The following is a 17,040-nucleotide window of genomic DNA, read 5'->3' on the forward strand; positions in this document are numbered from 1 at the left end:
TTTTAGGTTTAGAATTGTAATTTTTTGTAGCAATTATATTATAGTTCTTAATTTTTAAAATTTATTTATCATCAAGTTTCATTTGATTAATTATCTAAATTTTATTTATAACCAATGGTTCTAATGTGTGTGATATATTAGGTTTTCTAATGAGTTGGACCAAATATAAATCATAATCCTAAATAAAAAATGATTAAATAAATTAAACAATTTAACTTATTATCAATTCAATAAATTTATTGACTTATATTTGAAGATTTAAGTAAAGAATCATGATTCCCCGAATATATTATTGTTTTTTTAACACTATCCTAAAATGTGAAACTTCAATCTTGCACACAATTGCTAAACATTTTAGTCATAAGTTACTTGAGAAACTTCTTTCTAGGATGAAATTTAATTCCAAGGTAAAAACTCTACTGATAAAATATAGAAATACACATCCATCCATGTATTTGAAATCTCCAAGGTAGCAAATTCCCATGAAACAAATTTCTAAGATGTTGCTTGTTCCAGTGCCTTGAGTACAATTAGACTAGTAAAAGAACTTTACTCTTAGGCCATGTTTGTTTCACGGAATTCATTTTCCGGGAAACCACTTTCCAAACTTTCCTGTGTTTGTTTGCCATTAGGAAAGTTGGTCAACGGAAAACACTTTCCGGTCAACGGAAAACACTTTCTGGTCAACGGAAATCATTTAATAAAACAATAAATAGTCTTTTATAAGGATAGATTGGAAAATAAATTTACATTCAATGATAAATTAAGAGCAATCACAAGAGATAGATTCAAGATTGGAAATTATCTCACAGACAATAAATGATCATAAATTGTATGTATTTATATTCATGCCCGCCCTTATTGTTCGTGTTAATTTATAGTTATAAGGAAGAACAAAAAGGAGAAGAACGGTGCCGTTTTCAAGAGTTTCAAAGGCTTGAAGGAGCGTAGCCGTATCGGAGGATTCGGCTTAAGCGAGCGAAAGAACTTTAGGCAGGCATCAATCAACATGAATTGCAAGGGGGCCTTAAGCTTACAATTGCTGCTCTCTCTCTCTCTCAAGGCTCTGCGACAAAAGGAAGTGAGAGTGAAGTGACCTCAGGAGGAGGATAGATTGGATTGTTGTTGTTTTACCATATGTACTTGGATTTGACTTGTTTTTATTAAGATCATATGCCTTTATAAGGCAGTAATTAAGTTTTGAGGTTTGTTACAGGCTGTGTTTGAAGTATGAGGTAATTGTTGGTTTTTAAAATATTTTTTGTTTAAAAGTAAATTAATATAATATTTTGTTATTTTTAAAAACTAATTTTTATACAAATATATCAAAAGAATCAAAAAATATAAAAACAAATTTAAATTTTAATAAAAAAAACATCTCAAATCACCCCACCATTGATTTGCTTGTTGAGTTTGGAGTGCAGATTGAGAAGTAATGTGGTTCTTCGCAATTTAGGAATTGGTAGTTTCTCTACTTTTAGTGGTGGATGTTTTGCTAGAGATAAGAAAGATGGTGGAAGTGAGATGGTTGTGGTGGCTGTAGTGATCGACGAAAAAAGGAAGGGAGAAGAGGCGGTGGAGATGGCCATCGTGGAAGAGGAGCAAGCATGTTTTAATTATTAAATTAAATATAATGACAGTTTATTAAATAATTTATTTTTTTTTTTACCTCAAGAACCCATAACAAGCTAATATAAATAATTTTTTAAAACAAATTTGTGTGAAAAGATAAAAAATATATATATGATTGCCAAAATAAAAAAAACTATAAAAAGACTACAAAAAGAGCACTATTCTAGCAAATAATGCATTATTAGAAGATCTACAATGTGTGTTTTTTTTTTTTTATTTCTCAAACTAGCACTAGTTATAAAAGATTTTCCAAACTAACATAGCATAGTCACTCATGGAGGTTGCACATACACAACCTACCATTATTGTTTTTGTCCAGCAGATGTAAAAAAAAATGTCCTTGTTGGTGTGTGTGCTATACACAACTATTGGAGGAACATTTTGCCACCTTAAGGCAATACATGTGACTCCCCAAAAACTAAGTATAGCTTTCCTGGATGACCATGTAGGTGTGTCATTATCAGAGCTATGATGTGTTTTTATCATTTTATTTTTTTTTTCAATCATTTTTTATTTTATTTTCTCTCCTCTATTTTAGTTATTGTGTTAGCCTACTTCTCTTATTTGGTCCCTCAAGTTTATGTTTAGTTAAATTTAGTTTTATTATTACGATTATTTCATCAATTAAACTTAGTTTTATTTAAGTTGGGCAAAAAAATAACTATTTTTTTGGGTAAAAATGATCTATTTTTTAGCACTCATTCATAAATAAATATTAACTTTGGTTAATTTATTTTTGCGCAAAAACAACAGATGAAATGATCATAATGGTAGAACAGAAGTTAGCTAAATAGAAAAATTATAGGACTAAATGAAGAAATGAGCTAGAAAAAAAGAAAGGAAGTATTTTTTGTCCATGTGAATTGCCCAGGTTAGACTCCCATGTCTCAAGTTACGCAGATCTTAACCGTACAACTGGTAAAATTGTAAAATGTAATTGCAATATTCTGTATATAGATTGAAAAATGCTATTAGGGAAGTGAATTATGCAGAATCCCATTGGGCATTTCTTTCCTTGCAAATGAAAAACAGTCATGCACACGCAATGCTAACAGGGTCGGGCAGAAAGAAAAGATTTCTTTTGTAGATTTTCTTTGGCCTTTGCAATATTTGCTACCATATGCTTCTGACATAGGCCGAGGTACTCTCAAAAAGCAAATGATTCCTTATCTCTCATCTTGCTGTTGGCAAAGAGCACAATCAGTATCAGTTTTTCTCCCCCATCTAAGCTGCTCAGCTTCGGTGGAAAGCCTATCCAACGCACTGTGTTTTGGTATGAAAAGAGAACCCCACAACCAATCTACTTTTGTAGCTTTGATCCTCAAGCTACCCCATGTACTTTTGATCGACAAATTTCCGTTCGAGCCCAGCTTCCAGGAAATGGAGTCCTCTTCGTCGCTGTTAGGATAAATTATCCCACAAGCTGCTGCTATCGTTACGAGCATAAAGGCTAGCTATCCACAGGAATTTCCTATTATAATACTGCAGCCTTTGCACTATAAGATATACCAGTAATGAACATGATGCTACTCTCATATGTTCTCCTGACAAGTGGTAGGTATGGATGCTCATTGTCCCAAACAAATTTTTCCTCTTTGTGCATCATAGAATTCGATTCCCACTAGAGACTGAAGGTGGCAGTACATTTGTCCGAGAAAATTCTTCTCCCTATTCCAGTCTTCATCAATGCTTGGCTTTTGTCACTCCATTGGAATTTCCTGCAAATCTGCACAACTGACAATAAACAAAAACTCACATTAAGCGCCAACAAGCAGATCTTTACCCTTTGAAAGATGAATTCTGGACATGCTTAGATTTGTGAATAAGCTCAGTCATTCATCAGACTGTAGCTTTTATAGCACGGAGAATCAATATTGGAGATACAGAACATGAAAACAGATCTTTACCCGAATTGTTTACACAGATGATTCCAAGTAGAAATATAGTAAAAAAAAGAACCAAGTGAACTAAGACAGCCCTCATTTTGGGTCCAAGAACATGAAGATCTACCTTGATCCCCATATTAGCTGAAGTGCCTGTATGATTCTCAATGCTGGTCCAATGGGCGGTGCAATTCAAGTCTAGCAGTTTCTCAGTAGCTATTGCATAAAATTGGTAAATCTTGAACATTTTAGAGCAGGGATGGACTCACATTCACAAAGACATGAATGCCATGCTAAGCAAAATCAAAAGTGAATTCAGTGATGACTGTAAGTCACGTATCCTTCGGAAACTGGAGAAAAACAGAACAAAGGGCAAGAGAGAAAAAAAAATCAATCAGTTGGTGATAGATATTATACAAGCACACACGCCCGCAGCCTCAAGCAGCAAAACTGAAGCAGGAGGTATCTTTAAGGATTTTATCCTGAAAATAACACCATAAAAAATAAATCAAAACAAGAAAAACACCATGTACCTCAAGCCAACAAAAAATCGACAGAAAAATGAAACTGCTAACATCATAAACATTAATCCTAACAGGAATGACAGGACTATCTTTACTTTCCATACCATCAGTTCCTGCATTACAGTCCTTACAGTAAAGTCATAATGCTTACAGTTTACACCCTCCGAACCAAGTGCTGGGCCTACTGGCGGTGCAGGAGCTGCTTTCCCTTCCTCTAAAGCCAGCTTTATCGAAAATTAAAAATTTACAAAATGAAAATGTAAAGGTTTTGCCATCTGACTTTGGAAGGGGCCATTGCTACAAATGAAAGGCTGATGAAAGAAGTGTTGTACGCAAAAGTCCATCTCTTTTCAAAATTACTCTCAAGGCTGTCAGTTGACAGACTTGCGTCTTGACCTTGATTTTTTTTTTTTTCATGGACACATTGGTTTTTATATATTTTGATGATCCTCCATGGATACCTTGTTGAGAAGGCAAAATTCATGGCTAGTGATATACTGATGGAATTTATCATCAAACCAAAAAACAGCTGAGAACAATGATAAAAAAGATGTTGATGAAGTTTCTTCTGTTAAAGAGCATTTGAATGTTAATTACTTTCCGTAACACCCATTACAAAAAAAAAAAAAAAAAAACCTCTCATTAGTCTCCCATTCGACTCAATTTCTTGCCCCTACAAACTCTTTTCTGCGTTGCCCCACCAACCCCTTTCTCTTATTTCAAGTTTTCAACCTCAATCGGCCAATCCAATCACTTCAAAAAAAAAAAAAAAAAGACATACTTTTTACTCTCGTCCCACTTTTCACTCCTCAAAACGTTCATTTGGAACAACTTTTTTTTTACATAAAACAGTTGTCTTCGCATTTCCCTTCATCACACCAAATTTCGGTGCCCAAATGGGGCAACTCATACTATTCTATTGCTATAGCTATATTTTTTTTACTCTCCGAAACCTACATTAACCGATCTGATAAGCTCGGAAGCCGGCGGAAAAAGTTCAAGCTAGCCGGAGGCATTGGGTCTCTAAACATGGGGTGTCGTAAAAAATAGAATCCTAAGGCCACAGCTACCATTTTTGGTGGAACCACATACAGTATCAATGTTATAGCCAAACATACCGCTATGAACAACTTTGTGGCTCTCGGATCTCTCCAACTCACCAAAGCTTGAACCCTCTCCCCTTGGGTTGCAAAATCGCCCAAAACTGTTTGGACTCGGGCTGCCAACATCCTTAACCTGTCATAACGGGCCCTTATAATTTCGGGTGGTCTCATGCTTGGTACCGTGTCGAATTCCTCATCTAGTTCATCCGAGTCAACGGTTTCTGCTTGTGATAACCGGATATCCATGCCTGCCGGTATCTTAGGCCTGAACCTATAGTACCAAACACCAATCAAGAACACATATAAGAACCCTGTTGGGACTACCAATTCCGGATACCAAACAAGCACCAAATACAAAATATGAACCAATACAGTTGTGACCGAGTTTCTCCATCTTCGAATATCATCCAACCATTTAGCCAACCCGACAGCCCATGCAAGAACCGCTACGATTCGAAACCAATTGGCTTTACTCTTTCTCATGCTCCATGCATGAGAATCCGCATCCAGCATGTACCTAACCACCTCTGGTCCCAATGGTGGCTCGGACCGCGCAAGCCACAAAGAAACCATTTTGGTGGCTGCACCACGCAATGCCTCTTGTTGGGCTACCCCGAGCGGCCGAAGATAGTGCATTTTAGGAAGCAATGGCTGCCCATAAACTGCACAGGTATCCGGTAATAAACTCGGGCAAGCAAACCGAACCGCTAATTCGATCTCACCCATTTTCTTCAACCCGGTTCTTAATAAAACCAACAAGGGATACGAATTCATGTACACCTTGTTGCTCTCCAATGTAGATACTCGTATACGTATTTTCCCGATACGGCAATCAGGTTTATCATCAGACATTTCACCAAACATGTGCCAATTGTCGAAAACCCCAATGGTGAGAACAGTGCTGGGATCATAGACCTGCCAGGTATACTTCTCGTTCCAACGTGGCTCAAAGCTATCCGTGATAGTTCTTGTTCGGACCCATTTTTTGCCATACTTAGCCACACAATAAGCATCGGTCGAACCTTTGCCCCCTCCTTTGGTTTTCATGGGCAGCAACCCACGAGCCCCTAAAATCCCCAGCTCCAAAACCCCAATAGCTGGCTTCCATAGCTGCTTAGCCGTGGGTCTAAAATCACTGCACACGTGCGCCGCTTCATCAAGCACGTGATACCCTCCTTCCAAACAGAGACGCAAATGGATTCTCCCACGGTAGGACCCGCCAGTAGCACAGCCTGCTCCCCCAGTGTCCCCGCCGCCTCCTTCCAACGCGAACCATTTGGATGCCACGTGGCGCTCATCATACCGTTGCTCGATTGAGCTCACGGGAATTATGATGTGCCCGAGGAGTACCGCTTCCTTGGTGGTACGGTCCTCCACTAGCAGAATCAATGACTCTTCCAGCGGCTCGCCGGCGACGAAAATTAGGTCATCGATCCATCGGAACGACGTACTATGATTGCTCATGGACCCTCGCCTCGTCCTCGCCGATTGGAACCCCAATTGAGCTTTGATTCTGATATCCGGAACTGTCAAAGGTGGCAGATTGGACGAAAGGTGAAGATCTTGAGCTTCAATAACCGTCACTCTCAAATACCACAGCTTAGGGGACTGGTAAACCTTTGAGCGCGTGTGAGAGACGTAAGGGGCGTCTGAGCTCCACGCTTCAGCAAATGCATCATCAGCTTGAGTCCCAATCCATACAGAGAGCTGGATATCACCAGAAACCCTATTACATATCTGACCAGCGGCAGCGTCACTTTCCAATCGGTACCACTGAGGAGCAAGCGGACTGTCCGGCGGATCCCTCACCGGAACTTCAGAGATATCAAAGCAAACACCGCCGAGAAACTGCTCCGAACGTGCGTCCCAAACTGAGATCTCTATGTTGCCAGCTGCATTGGGGAGCTGTCCGTCAGTCTTGTTATTATGACCCAATGCAAAAACCTGGTGCCACTCAGGCGAATCCGGTGAGGCACCAGGTCGGTAACTCGCTGGTTTAGACCTCACACAATGAGTTGAGGTCCTTAACTTGACGATAGGACTCTCGTTTTGCGATAAACCACGAGCCTTGACAATGCTGATGAACAAATACTGCATTGGTTCGACAAGATCGTAAGGATGGATCCTCTCCGTCGATTCCGACTTGAATCTGCCAGAAATTACTTTAGGAGAGAAATCTCCGATTGGCGGCCTCAATGTCTTCACTCTGTTATCACCACTGGACGCGACTCTCGTAGTCTGCATCCTCCTCACTTCTGGATGGTACTGAGTGTGGGTTTCTACGTAATGCGGCTCCTCTGGAAGAGGCACTTGTTGCGAACCTAGTGATGGTTCCGAGTTTACCTGCACCACCGGCGGTGGAGACTCCTCGATAACCACAAAAGGAGGCGAGTGAGTCCCATTATGATGAAAATGGTGGTGGTGGGGGTGGTGATAGTCGTGGCAGTTAATCTCCGGTCGTGCGAGAACTTCAAAAACTCTGCCTTCCTCCTCAATAACTGCCGGGGATTTTAGCGGCTTTTGATCTTGCAACGTATCTGCATCCTCCTCCGATGGAGCTGGAGCTTGTTGCTGATCCTCTTCAACTAACTCATCGTAAAAACAAATTCTCAGACCGATTTCTCCCCTTATACAGCTGAACACACTTTTCTTCTCAAGAGGGAAGTAAACAATCCCTTCTTCACCTCTTTTAGAAAACTGAGAGCCATACACTTTAACCCTCCCCAAGAAATGGTTTTTACGGCCGCTACCATTGCCGAATTTCTTGTCATTAAGAACCTCGACTTCAAGCTCTTCGAACTCCATGTTGTTTGGGTCAGAAACGATGAACTCCAACGTCTCTTTCCACACGGGGTTGAGGTCACGATATTTCGTGGTGGTTCGTTTTCTTTGACCGTCGAAGTCGGCGATGACACAGGCACTGGAGCTTCCCTGACCGTCTTTGGGGAGAAGATCCCGTGCGTCGACTACTTCTACCAGTAGTTTCCGAACGATATTTGGTGGTTGGGTCATGGCTTTTTAGTTTTGTTCTTTCATGGGGGGCAGTAAATCAAAAATAGTCGTGGTCTTTTGAAGGGAAAGTGAAGAAAAGAAAATGGCTTCTGCGGTATGAATTGGAGGAAGTGGACCGGAGAAAGGAAGGTAGAGAAGCGATAATAGCGGGGAGAGGAGAAAATGGGTGCCGCTTCTGCTGTACGTGAAGGTATTATTTTATTCTTTTGAGGAGTTGCTTTTTGAATTTGTGTTTCTTTCTTTTGTTGCTTATTTGGACTTGTGTAGTTATGTTTCCCCCTTTTTTTTTATTATTCTATTCTGCTTTGCTTTAAGATTTTGAGAGGGAATGTTGGAGAGAAATCGCGAGGGAGAGAGAGAGAGATGGGGTGAAGGGTTGGGGATGAGCTTCTTTATTTTATGATCTTTTGCAAGAAAGGGAATGGGATTCTATCCTCTCTCGCCAAGTTTTTTATTTTTTTTTCCGAAAAGGGAATGAGATTCTATGCTTTCTCGCGAAGGTTTTTTTTTTTTTTTTTTGGCATACAGAATAATTATAGCCCTCGATTACAATTATTCTTTTTCTTTTTCTTTTACCATCTTTAAACCCTAAAGTCTCACGTTATTCGTGTCTCCTTACATTTTTTATCTCTCTCTCTATTCTGTACTTCTTTGTGATCACTTGTTCTGTTTCCTTCAAACCCTTCAATGTCTATCCAAACCCACTCATTGTTTACTTTCTTTTCTTTCGGAATTTGAATGGATTTAGCACTGTTTGATTGGAATTTAAATGAAGTTAGTATTGTTTAATAATTGTTGTGGTTTTTTGAGACAGATTATTGATTCTTGTTCATTTGCAGACAGGACAGGTCAATGTTTCTAGTTATTTTTCATATTTTTTATCTCTTTTCTAATGTTCTGCTTTGGTATCTGATATTGGTATTTTTATCAAGGAGAAGCTAATCAAGTTTATATTTTGTGAAGGACCTGATTTGATGTTTATGTTCAAGTTTTGTACTCATTGTGGAGGTTGTATGTCAACTGGTTTGGGTCTGATTTTGAGTCAAGAATCTGCTTATCTTGGAAGAGAATCTCTACACAGGATCCATTGGGTGTTGGTTCATACCATGAGCAATGATGCATTCATGAGGTATCCAGACTGTTGATGTCCTTCAGTGTTTATTCAACAACTTGCCTTGTATTTTAGATTTTTCAGGCTCATTTTTAGCTCACTTGGACAAGATAGGAATTACTGGTCACCTAGAACCAAACTGTGTAATAGTTGAATTTGAAGGAGTGTCCTAAAATGAATATATGTTGCAATCCGTACACGCATTTCAGCTCCTTTACCTGTTCTACTCTTTCATTGTCCAGATATGCTTGGAGTAGTGATGCAAAATATCCTCAATTCCTTTGGAAGGAATATGAATTTAACCCTTTGGAAAACTGGTTTTCAAAATAAAATTTGTTGTGGTATTTATCTGCTTTTATTAGACTTATAAATGAATGTTACAGTATGGTTATTTCTGAATTTTGAAGAGCTGTTCATATAATTATCATAGTGACGGCATATGTGCAAACTGATATGGGGAGCATTTTTATATCTCACAAACTAGATCATAACATTTTTCCTGTTTCATGTATCTGATTTTCACAATCGAATGATAATTTTGTTAATTATGTTGTTACCAAACAAATCAAGAGGAGAGAAAAATTAAATGAAAATTCAAGACCACTTTATTAAAGAGATGAGTCCAGGAACAGAGCTTGTGCTTGTTCTCTGAACTAGAGGCTTCTATGGGTTGGTCCACTGCTCTGCTTCAGGCGAATACTGTCAACTACAAAAACTTCATCTTGATTATTATGAGAAAAAGTTTCTTCCATAATTGTATATGTGCTGGCAGAAGACACATTGATCTGAATTTAATCTATTCACGAAGTTTCCTTCATTGATAATTAATCTGTAGTTTTCTTGTTTCACAGGTGTAATGCCTTTCAGTCTGCACATTGTCCACCCATCCGCAGTCAGTTCCATTGGCTGGCCTGCAAAAGAGCATGCATATCTATATCTGGTTAACTTGATAAAATGCCGTAGGTAGTTTATGGTACCATCATAACCAGGCATGCTTCATATTCTTTGAATCACTCTAGAGGCCAGGTAATGCCCATCGTGGCCCTTGCTTATTTTAATTAATAGTTGCAGCAAATTTGTTGGCTAGGAGAACTGATTTGTAGCAAGGATCATATTACACTGTTCATTCCTGTCCACTGAGTAGTGACCTTTATCTATGCTTTGAGCCCCATCTACATTCTTCAACCCCACAAACTCTTTCAGAATTATTAATCTATGTCACATCAAGCCAAGCTTCTACACCTGATTAAATAGGAAACATTAATAGATAGTGGAATGATAACCAGTATCTTTCCTCCACCTTATCTCATCAAGCCAAGCTTCTACTGTGGTTTTTCTTTCCTAGAAAGGGCAAGTCTAAGTAGGAGCTAGTACTTTGATCTCAAGATCTTGTAGCGAGGTTTTAAGAGCTTATGGCCGTGTATGGAGTCCATATATATATCTTGACACGATAATCAAGTATGCACGAGGATTAGTTTTGAACAGAGTGTCCACGACTGAGAGTTCCCTTGCTCTGAAGATTTTTGCTAATGAAAAGCCACATCCTGTGGAACTTGATAGTGCACTTATTGTCGAAAATTTCCAGATCTTGAGCATGAGATTTCTTGCTCAAGTCGTTCAAATTGAGAATATGTTCTGGCAGCTTTTTTTTCTGAATCATCCAATTCTTTTCTTGTGACATCTAAATTTACCAATTTCTTGCTTCCTGGCAACCAGTGGTACGCTACTAAGTGGTGACTGGTGTTGAGTTTTTTGGTTATAAAAATACTTTGGTGCTTAAAAATTTCTCCATTTCTTAGGTCTATGGTGTATATAGAAAAAATTAGAGATGATACTGTCAGCATAGATCATGAAGAATATAGCATTAAATCAAGAGGTTAAGATTGGATTTTTGGCAGTATGGCTGCTTAGCTGGTAATTAGAATTTGGAGAGAATTTTTTTTCAATGTCTTGAAAAGTGAATTGGGATAGAATTTTCGTGGAAGAGAAATTTTTCTTGAGGAACTCCAATGATAATTACACTGAAGTGCCAATACATGCATAGGATGGAATGGTTTCAATGGCAAGAATTTGTGTAGCTTAATCTGAACAAGTTGTCTGGGTTTGAACACTCTAAACGTGACAAGTCATTTAATAAAAATTAGCTGCATGGAAGGTTTTTATCTAGGGATATCATAGAGTGGTTGATCTGCAATAAATGTGGAATATAAACATTTGTTTATGATTGTTTAAGGCCTGTAATGCAGGTTACAGCTTGGATTGGTTGGGGACTCTTTATGGGGGTATAAACCGGCTACAATTTGACAAACTATATTCATAGTTGCGGGTTTCAAGATGATATTCTGGTTTAATGGTATGCTATAAAACCTCATGTTTCATCCTGTTTCTGCATAAATTTGATGATTTTATTGGTTCAATCTCATCTTAAAAAACCTCTGGAAATGATATCAGTACATCTTCTTTTAGATTTATAACTTGGTACGATTGGTTTAATGATTTTACAAGTTTACAACTTCAACACGGGTGGTTTCAGTTTAGTGAAGTTAAATTATATTCTGGTTTTTCCAAGTTAGCATTCATAAAAATTTATATTCTGGTTTTTGTACCCTAGCATTCATGAATTCTCTTTCTTTTTGGTTGAGATTATTCCATGTCTTTTACTGCATTGTATCTTATTTTGCATGCAATGGTACAATATCCTGTTTAACATTTTAATCTACCATTAAATTCCTAAAATCAATCGAAGGATAATATGACATATGACTACGAAATTTATACATTTGGTTTATGTGCTTACAAGATTGTCACCATTATTTGGTTCCAGGATCAAATGCTATTTGCTGTTCCTACTAATGGTTAATCATGGAGCAGGTTGAGCCTAGAAGCTCTCCTACCTAGTGGATGGCTTTCAGGTGAATCAACGAGTTTTTCAGCCATTAACATTACCTCACAGACAAGACTCCCTAAAACTTGATGAATATCTAGGAACAGAAATTCAACATCCGGATTAGACAATTATTTCTAACAAAATCATCAGATTTCTCCAATTTGGACGAGTTTTACCAGGAGTTTGTACATTTGTCTTGAGGGGATTGTTTATTAATGCATCTTTAAAATGCCTGAATAACTTGTTATCATCTCATTTCTCTTTCGATACCAAGAGTAGTTACTGTAAGCTTTAGTTCCGAACTGAATCTATTCATTCGAGCTAGCTTATGCATTTCTGATCTGACTGCCATTTAAATCAAGCAATAACTTGGAGATTAATATTCTCACAACCTCTGGATGATGATGTTTAAGACATTGTTGTTATCAGACACCATAATCCTTCGAAAGACATGAATAATCTACTATTGAAGTCAACTGGCTTGGTATATCCACTGGCTTGGTATATCCTCTTCTGGAACTACATAATTAATAATCAAGTCCAAAACAACGTAGGTGCACAAATGCAGCTTGCTATTTAATATATCCATGTTCAGCTCCTTTCTATAACCTGCAATTTTTTGTCAGGTATATTCTGGGTATGCAAACTCAAGGCATCGACAGCAGGTATGATTCTATCCACAGATCTATGGACAGTCAAGTGTCTGGACTATACCATCCAACTCTTCTGTCAATTTGTATCTGCTTTTGGATTTGTTTCTTTATTTCCTTTTTAACCTCCAAGACATTAGCAATTACAGAGGTCATATTTTAGGGGTGTTATTATATCCCTTGCTCTGACATTGTATTTACTCTGCCAGTGCAATCTTATGGAAGCCTCTTAACTTGACGCCCTGGGAAGTTTTGGAGTGGCCTCGAGGCAACTTTACTCGGTGACCAAGCCCATCTTATTGCTACCATAGTATTCCCCCCCTTCTGGAATGTGTTGTCCAATTTTCTTCTTTAAGATGATGAAGTAGGTTCGGCCACGGCCGTTAGTTTTTGAGCGAGGATTTTGAGATGAAAAATGGTAAAATGACTATCAGAAACGTTTCTAACCAGCTAAAAGGACACCGCAAGACTTCTGAATTCTCCATTATGTTTTTTGCGTATTTCTTTGGTCAAGAAGGAGAATGCATTTCTCATTAATGGTCTCAATGTGTCAGCATGAATGGTCTTCTTTTGACCGGATCTTTGATGTATATTAACCGTGGTTGTTTTTCAAAGTATTTTTTACTTAAAAATACATTAAAATAATATTTTTTTTATTTTTTAAAAATTATTTTTAATATCAGCACATCAAAATGATTTAAAAATATAAAAAAAATTTAATTTTAAACAAAATAAATTCAAATTTTTATAAAATATCGTTCTGCGTCCTTAAATAGTGCCTTAGTTTAAACATGTGTATATTGGCTCATCAATCCAGGATCTGGACAAGGTTGGGTTATACAAATAAAAATAGAGGGGATATTTAACTTGATGTGACCCTGTAAAAAAACCAGGATGCACCCGGTATAAAGCGGTTGATAAATTTATTTTTTTGGTTAAAGTATCATTGTTTTAATTTTTTAATTTTTAATTTTTAATTTTGTTAACTCAGGTAAATCCAGCCTTACTAGAAATCAAGTTTAATAATTATAATATTTCCTACCACATTAAAAAAGAAAAAAAGAAAAAGAAAATCCTGTTGTGTTGATCATCAGTATTCAACTCTGTCAAGCAGATGGAGCGAAACGCGTTGAAGATGGTATTGTTTATCTGGACGCAACCATTCATCTGCCTTTATTTCTGATTTTCTGCTATTATTTTCCATGTATTCGTGGTTTGACGAATACTTTTGATGGCTTGGCTTGTTTGCGAAGTAACCCTTAATAATTATTTCATATTCAATTACGTTTCCAAGTTCAGGAGTGATTAATTTCAATTGCGGCTGTCTATTACAGAAGTTTCAAGGATTTGCCAGCGTTAGGCAAGTGATCTCTGCTCTTGTATTTTTATGCCCGAAGTACCCACTTTGATTCCCCAAAGATACAGAATAGGAACAACATTTTGCTATGGCCGGCTTTCCTAAATCTCTTCATGGATTTTAGAATTAGCGGCATCTTGTTCTTCATTCTCTGCCTCTCTCAAAAGTAGCAGTGTGCTGGACTTGATGAAAGCTGGAAGCCCATCTATGAGGAGATTATTTGACATGGAGCACACTAGTTTGGCAACCCATTTTCAGGATTCCAGTGGCTCGCCGATAATAAATCCTATCCCTCTAGGGAGCAGTGATACTGATCCATGGGCATCCATCAGACAGACTGGGACTTCTGGGTCCGATGAACCTGGTAACTTTACTTCTGGTAGCGGCAGGAATGGCCACTTTGAATCCAAGGATAGAAAGGCAAAGAAAAGCAATCACAAGTTAACCAGGAAAAAATCGTTTCGGAGTTTGCCAGGACTTCGTTTATGGAGATTTAGGAGGCCTAGTTTCAGGTTGGGACTGAAAAGGCTTAGGATTAGGATTTGTGGTAAGATTTCCTGAAATTAGAATGTAACCTTAGTTCGTTTCCTGTTCAAGAAAAGAAAAGATCATAACCTTTTTATACAAAATCAAAATGTTGAAGGAAACAATCAGTTGCCCATAATTCGGAAGAAAGAATGATCTTACAACTTTGTTGTAAGAGATTTGTTTTTATATTATTTACGTTGGAACAAAAAAAAAACAGGAAAGATGATTAAAAGGGAGATGAATGGAATCAACATATAAAACAAGTAAAACGCTCCGACGAGTGTGCTCGTCTTCTAATCAACTGGAGGATCCTGTTGATTCTGCGTCTGATGACTCTGTACCGGTGCAGCCATACTCGACACATTTCTGTTCATAGATTTTCTTCAAGAACTGTATTTGTATTCGCAAATGACACAGTGATCTGATATCAATCTACCCATGATACTTCCTTCTTCAATGCTGAATTTACTGCTCTGCCTGTTCCATAAGTGTAACCCATAAGTCTCCCCACTTAGCTGAAGTAGCTTGGCATTTACCCATCTTGATTCTACTTTGTTTACTGGTTTCTTGAAAAAACCACCTATCCTGTTCCAGCCAACTGGATAGAATGCCATAGGAGGCAAGACTGTAAAGTTATACCCAGGTCTTCCAGCCACTTTCTGCACTACTCTGGAAACTAAATAGGGCCCATTATGCCCCCATTTGTTTCCATCAAAAGTCGAAGCAAATTCCTCTATGAACTTGAGTAGAAGTGGATGGTTCATATCAAAGACTAGAACCGCATTGTTCAATCTGGTCCAACTCTTGGACACATCAATGCTTTGTGCTCCAATTGCGTTCCTCAAGTCAGCAAAACTTTTCAGGACAATGAAATCTGTATCCAAGTAAATCCCTCCAAACTTGTATAAGACTGCAAGTCTAATGAGGTTTGATAGATTCTGAGCCAAAGGAATTTCACCAGGGTCTTTGTTCCCACTCTTTATCTCCTCAAACCAAGTTTCTGCTGGGGTGTTCTTGAACAAAAAGGACAAGTCAGGTGTGATTGCAGCAACTTTGAACTTGCGGTCAAGAAGTGGTTTCAGAATCCTATACCCTTGTATGGAATCCAGGTCTCTTGATAGAATCAATAAGCAACCATGAGGGTGGACTTTGAACAAACTTTCCAGGGCCAGGAACTCCCTTCTTCCAAAGGATTCTACCGGCGAAATCCATGTCATGAAGAATCGAACATCGCACTCATTGTTGAAAAACTCAAGAACTCGACCGAGAAATTCCTTGGTCAGGTTGTCTGACTTCAAAATCTCGAACTCCGGCACCTTCTTCCGAAACCATTCGATTCTTTCTTCTACTGTGAGGCTAAAGGGCGGAATTACAGAACTCTGATTTTCACTACGATCAACTTCTTTAATCTCTTCTTGCGTAGAACGAAGTGGTTGCTTAATGACAGTCGACATGATTTGTCTTTCAGTTATGCGAATATGTAGCTCACCAGAAATTTCCTTGGTGCTAGCAGAAGATGATTGTAAGGCAATGGTAGAAATGATACCGTTTGCATAGACAAAAAAGATTGTAGCAGTGAATGCTATGGCAGATAGGATAGGGGTTCTGGCACGACAGAGTTGCTGGTGATCAAACATCTTGTGAGAAACTTTTCTCATCATGGCTGTAGTTGAATGAAAGATATGGATATCAGGGATATAAATTCTATAGAAGAAGTATCAAATGTAAAGGATCTTTCCCAGTTGTCAGAATGATGTGAATAACATGAAGATAGAAGTTCCACGGAGGCTGCGACGCGAAGTCTGTTGAATATTCTTGTCTAGTCTAAAGTTTTGTGCTGTGGTCTGAGTTTGAAATATTCTTCTAAGCCAGGTTTATACCACGTAAACCTAATTAATTACTCTAATTGATTTATAAATAACACAGAACCACACAAGACGAATTTTAGTCAATTAATTACTCTAATTAAGTCATCCTTTATGATAATTAAATATTACAAAATAAAAAATATTCAGTTGAAATTCTTTAACTTAAAGAAGCTACCAGGCACTGGCTCAAGACTTTTATTAATTGCCCTGTCAGATAGCGTCTTGCAGGTTGCCCTTTAAAATAATTTTAGGTTAGAAATATATTGAAATGATTTTTTTTGTTTTAATTTTTAAAATTTATATTTTATATTAAAATTATCTAAAATAATAAAAATTAATATTTTAAAAATTAAATTTTTAACAAAAAAATATTTTAACCACCTAAGCTGAGGCAGTAAGACCAGAAGACGTGATGATTAAAATATGTGTCTTATCAATCTTGTAATCTCAGGCAAACTACAATGTTTTACATGTCATTAATTTAA

The 17,040-nt window shown here is 37.8% G+C and overlaps 2 protein-coding genes and 1 long non-coding RNA gene across 4 annotated transcripts; 1 reads left to right on the forward strand and 2 right to left on the reverse strand.

Moving 5' to 3' along the window:
* Positions 1-2,695: 2,695 nt before the first annotated feature.
* On the reverse strand, positions 2,696-8,382 carry LOC7466060 (protein QUIRKY). The gene is made up of 2 exons (XM_002323532.4): positions 3,643-8,382; positions 2,696-3,366 (listed from the first exon to the last, which is right to left on the reverse strand). Exon 1 carries the CDS (start codon positions 8,152-8,154, stop codon positions 4,993-4,995), a length of 3,162 nt encoding a protein of 1,053 aa, XP_002323568.2. The 5' UTR covers positions 8,155-8,382; the 3' UTR covers positions 2,696-3,366; positions 3,643-4,992.
* A 126-nt stretch (positions 8,383-8,508) lies between these two features.
* LOC7460372 (uncharacterized) lies at positions 8,509-14,809 on the forward strand. 2 transcript variants are annotated; one of them, XR_008057605.1, is made up of 6 exons: positions 8,509-9,283; positions 10,117-10,291; positions 11,512-11,618; positions 12,090-12,177; positions 12,779-12,817; positions 13,917-14,809. It is a non-coding gene; the product is annotated as an uncharacterized LOC7460372 (long non-coding RNA). The 2 variants fall into 2 exon arrangements; XR_002978432.2 differs by lacking the exon at positions 13,917-14,809 and adding an exon at positions 13,012-13,348 and having other exon boundaries at positions 8,512-9,283.
* A 14-nt stretch (positions 14,810-14,823) lies between these two features.
* On the reverse strand, positions 14,824-16,543 carry LOC7487465 (uncharacterized). The gene has a single exon (XM_002323533.4). The coding sequence runs from the start codon at positions 16,346-16,348 to the stop codon at positions 15,071-15,073; it is 1,278 nt and encodes a 425-aa protein (XP_002323569.3). The 5' UTR covers positions 16,349-16,543; the 3' UTR covers positions 14,824-15,070.
* Positions 16,544-17,040: the final 497 nt, after the last annotated feature.

The sequence above is a fragment of the Populus trichocarpa genome, chromosome 16 (genome assembly GCF_000002775.5).
Source record: "Populus trichocarpa isolate Nisqually-1 chromosome 16, P.trichocarpa_v4.1, whole genome shotgun sequence".
NCBI lineage: Eukaryota > Viridiplantae > Streptophyta > Magnoliopsida > Malpighiales > Salicaceae > Populus > Populus trichocarpa.